The 4267-nt window shown below is 49.5% G+C and overlaps 1 protein-coding gene across 8 annotated transcripts; it reads right to left on the bottom strand.

The window, feature by feature from the left end:
• Nucleotides 1–546: 546 nt before the first annotated feature.
• Nucleotides 547–3975, bottom strand: LOC104848120 (melanoma-associated antigen 10-like). Of its 8 annotated transcripts, XM_019204549.2 has the most exons (7): nucleotides 3912–3975; nucleotides 3487–3559; nucleotides 3311–3362; nucleotides 2676–2701; nucleotides 2031–2126; nucleotides 1631–1745; nucleotides 547–1535 (listed from the first exon to the last, which is right to left on the bottom strand). In XM_019204549.2, the coding sequence occupies exon 7, from the start codon at nucleotides 1466–1468 to the stop codon at nucleotides 704–706; it is 765 nt and encodes a 254-aa protein (XP_019060094.1). In that variant the 5' UTR covers nucleotides 1469–1535; nucleotides 1631–1745; nucleotides 2031–2126; nucleotides 2676–2701; nucleotides 3311–3362; nucleotides 3487–3559; nucleotides 3912–3975; the 3' UTR covers nucleotides 547–703. The 8 variants fall into 8 exon arrangements, with proteins under 8 accessions (XP_019060094.1, XP_010602213.1, XP_010602239.1 ...); XM_010603911.2 differs by lacking the exon at nucleotides 2676–2701; XM_010603937.2 differs by lacking the exons at nucleotides 2676–2701; nucleotides 3311–3362.
• Between the last annotated feature and the right edge of the window lie 292 nt (nucleotides 3976–4267).

Below are 4267 nucleotides of genomic sequence, written 5' to 3' on the forward strand. Positions count from 1 at the left end.
GAAGAGTGGGTCCTGTTCAGCCTAGTTTACTCATTTCTCCAGCGCTAACACACAGCCTTCCACAGAGCATCTGCTCAAAGGTAGTCTGGGGTCAGTGCATCTGTGAGCAGATGGGGGTTCTTCCTTACGAGTAAATTTCTCCAATATTTTTGAGTAAGCCAAATATATACTGTATAGGCAAAAAATTTTAATTTTACATAACTAAAAGGAATAAAGGAAAGTAAACACTGTTTTTAACTTTTTTCTGTGTTTAGTGGCCACATCTATTTTATTGATGACTTCTTTCACATTTTCAAGATAGCTTTTATTCCAAAAACAGGTTACTTAGTTCCAGATCACAAAATAGGATGGAAGATTTTATGTTTTTCTTATATAACAGCAGAGCTCTTAAAATGTATAAACAGCAATATGTTTGCGACTAGTGCCATCAAAATTTACAACTTGAAGTTAATTAAATCTTCTGTTAAAACAAAGAATATATCTTTTAAAAGATCAGAAAGAAAAAATCTTCAAGTCAACCACATAGAAGAGAAAGGCAAAGATTATATACTGAATTTACCCAGTCCCAATGCTGCATCTGCACTATTTAGAAAAATGACTGTTCTTTTCAAGCACAGAGTTTAGAATCTGCCTCAGAAATTACACGGGACAGGAGAAGCCGCTGGATTTGGCTTTGAAATGTTCCCTAGCCCTGGCCCTGGCCCTAGTTGTCACTTTCCACTGACCCTAACCGTAGTTCTCTCTCTTCATCTTCTGAACTCTTCTCAAAACAGACAGACAAGGACTTAAGGGTGGTATCTTTGAGCATGCCCCAAAATTCCAGGACTTTTTTCTCACTGGTTTCACTGTAGGCCCTTGGACCCCACAGGAACTTATATCGAGGAGGATCACTGCTGGGCACCTCCAGACATTCTAAGTACTGTTCCTGCACCAAATCTTTGGTGAGGAATTTCCTGGGCTCCCCATAAATGCAGTGCTCCCTCCCAGGATACAACCCCATCCCATTCAGCATTTCCCAAATGGCTTCCTCACTGGCACTATTTTCCTCAATGTGGATGATACCCAGGACAATTATCAGGAGGATGGTCCTGGGGTAGCCCTTATCATTACTCTCCTTCCCATCATAGGTGAGGCCCAGGGCAGGGACAAGGACATAGGAGTGGTTGTGAGGGTCCACTTCCTTTACATCAATGCCAAAGACCAGCAGCATACAGTGAGAGGCTTCCTTGAAGAGCATAAGGAAGTGCTCCTGGTAGTCTTTGGTGACAACCTTCATCATTTCTGCCTTGGTGGTTGTCTTATTCATTAGATACTTAAGGGTCAGGAACTCCATCAATTCAGCCACCTCAGTCTGTATGACGTCACTAGTCAAGGACTCAGTGTTTAGCAGGTCGCATGAGAGGGATGAACCTTCTCCTTGTTCGCTGCTGGAGCCCCCATGGGATTGGCTTGATGGGGCGGCGGCCATGACACTGGGCACTCAGGACACCGAGGAGGATCTAGTGTTCCAGTGACAGAAACTTTCTCTACAGTGCCTAGGATCAGACAGCAGAAGGAAGTGGATGAGGAGGAAAGGCAATGAGAGGGAGTGAAAGAGGTGATCTCCTTCTACACAGAGTTCAAAACCTACCTGTCCACCAAGCCCTGTGTCTCACTTTGGTTCTGAGGGTCTTGCTCAAGTTGGTAGTGCTTTGGCGATTCAGACACGATGATGGGCAGGAGCTTGATGATGAGGACTGAAAGACCTAGGGGAGACAGAGGTTGTGAGCAGCATTCAAAGAGAAGGAAAGGGGAAGTGAGTTCACCCATAGTCCCTGAGTCTTCCCATAGGTGACAGTAGAGACAGGTTGAGGCTAGGGTTCTGTATGTCCAGGCATGGGGTTCTCTCTGCCCACACCTGGACTCCAGGCAGTGCCTGGGATTTGTAGGGCTCCTAGGGTGGCAACAGTGGATACCAGGCTCTATAGACTCCCTTCTTTTGGGGTGTGTGGGGTACTTCCATACCTTCTGGCCTCACCCAAATTCCTCACCTTGATTGCTAGCACATCCTGGCTTCTTTGATCTGTTGACGAGGTGTGGTTCCTCTGCTGACCTGGTGACCCACTGCACACCAAGGTGTGATATCCCTGAACTCAGACAGAAGTGAGATGTAGCACTTTTGGAAACCCCTGAATGGGGGTTCCCTAGGGTTTGGATATCAGAAGAGGGTTACGGAGGCCCCCCTTTTTCTGGAGCATTCTCAGGGATTCACATTTCCCCTCTGATGACCCATGCATGCATCTTGCAATCCAAGGCCATCACCTCCCTGTGACCCCAGAAGTGGAAACTCATGTGTGTGGGGGGTGACTCTTCCTCTCACTCCTGCCTACACCAGGTGCATGTTTCTCATGTCTTGTATCTGTTTAATTGTTGCCACACTCCTCAGACTAAGTCCCACTCTTTAAGAGCCAGGGGCAAAGGTGCACTGTGCCATCCAGTGCTGAAAGCATGGTGGAGGTCAACCTCTGGTCTAGCATGTAAGGCTCCCTCAATTGTCCTCTCTGTAAAGTTCTCCCCTTGAGTCCTTTTATTTGCACCATGGATCAAACTTGGGACCTTGCACTTGCAAGGCAGGAGGTGACACCACTGAGCTAAATCCCCAGCCCCTTCCCCCTGAGTCTTTATAAGAGCCTTACCCTCTTGTATCCCTGAGTCCTCCTTCCTTAGATTGCGGGTGGGAAAGCACAAGACATTTCAGTGTAGAAGCATAAGCACACCGAGTTCTACTTGTCATGGGTCCTGGGACACTCAGTCCTGCTTCATTTCTCACTTTGACTTGGGGCAGATACTGGAGCTAATTGATCCCAGGCTGTCTCTGCTCCTGCTACCTGAAGCATGGACCTCAGAACAAGGTTCTGACTGTCAGGTTCTAGCAAGGCAAAAGCTGGCTCTCACCTAGGAATTCTGTGCCACATGGTCCAGGGCAAACAACAGAGGCCTTTCTAGGTTGTTCTGTAGCCCTCTTTCTGAGGTAAAGCTTCCTCAGCCCCTCTCCACTGCTCCTTATCTTGACCTAACTGACCCCAGGCCTTCTCTGCTCCTCCCACTTTAGGACACACCTCAGAACAAGGCTTTGATATCCTCCCAGGTCCCAGAGACCAAAAGGGGGCACTCGCTTGGTAATCTGCACCGCGAGGTGTACAGCAGGCAACAGAGGCTTTTCTAGAGTGTTCTAGGACTTTGTAGCAGGTGTGAGGCTTCCTCAGTCCCCGACAGCTCCTCACACTAACCTGAGCCCAGTTCTCCCCAACCTTCCCACCGAAGCCCATACCTTAGAGCATTGCTTTGGTCCTCACTTGAAAATTCTTCCTGAGAGTGCCGGGCTAACAATAGGGAAAATCTGGATTGTTTCAGGTCTCTCTCTCTCTCTGGAGTGGAGCCTCCTCACTCCCCCATAACACTTCAACCGAACCCCTAACTGGGCCTGGCCCTCTCTGCTTCCCTCACCTGAAACGCGGAAGCAAAACAGGACCTCGCGTTGCTATGACGTCACGAGGCTGGACTTGGTGCACTTCACATCCTGCAATGCGCCGGGTGCGGGGGCGAGGGAAATCGGACAACAGGGGAGGAATGGGATTTCCTGCTCCTCCTCTGTTCTCAGGGGTCATCACTTTGGTTCCCGGCAGAACCCAGGCCACAACCCTCTATGGACTTGAGTCTGTTCCCCTCAGACCAAGGCTCTAACTCCAGGGCCCCTGAAGGCAGAAGGGGGGAAAGGCTTATTCTCACAAGTCTGCTTCTCCAGGGGGCTCCAGCTGACAAGCAAGACAGAACCAGCTTATGTGGTGATCCCGTGTAGTTGGGCCTTCCTTACTCCCCCAAGCCCATTACCAGGACTCCTAACTGAACCCGGCCTTCGCCGCTTCCCTTACCTGAAGCGCGCACCTCAGAACCGAACCTCAGGTCGTCGCGCAGACTCCTAGAAGCGCGAGTCCGTTGACGTTACTTCACGTCCTGCGACGTGCCTGGGGTCTCTCATAGCTGACAGCAGGGGTGGAACGGTATTCCCTGGGTTCTCTCCGTCCTCTCTAGGGGTCGTCATCTTGGTTCCTGCCAGAGCCTGGACCTCTACCTCTGTGGACCGGAGTCTTTTCCTCGGAGACCAAGGCTTGGAATCCTAGATTTTCCTGAGCAGGAAAGGGGCGCTCACAAGAAAATCTCTCCTTGGGGTGCAGGGCTGATTAAAAAGTCAAATCGGGCCTGTTTGGAGACCCTGTCTATAAAGTGT

This window comes from Fukomys damarensis, unplaced genomic scaffold (genome assembly GCF_012274545.1).
Source record: "Fukomys damarensis isolate Sample0158 unplaced genomic scaffold, DMR_v1.0_HiC HiC_scaffold_39, whole genome shotgun sequence".
NCBI classification, from domain to species: Eukaryota; Metazoa; Chordata; class Mammalia; order Rodentia; family Bathyergidae; genus Fukomys; species Fukomys damarensis.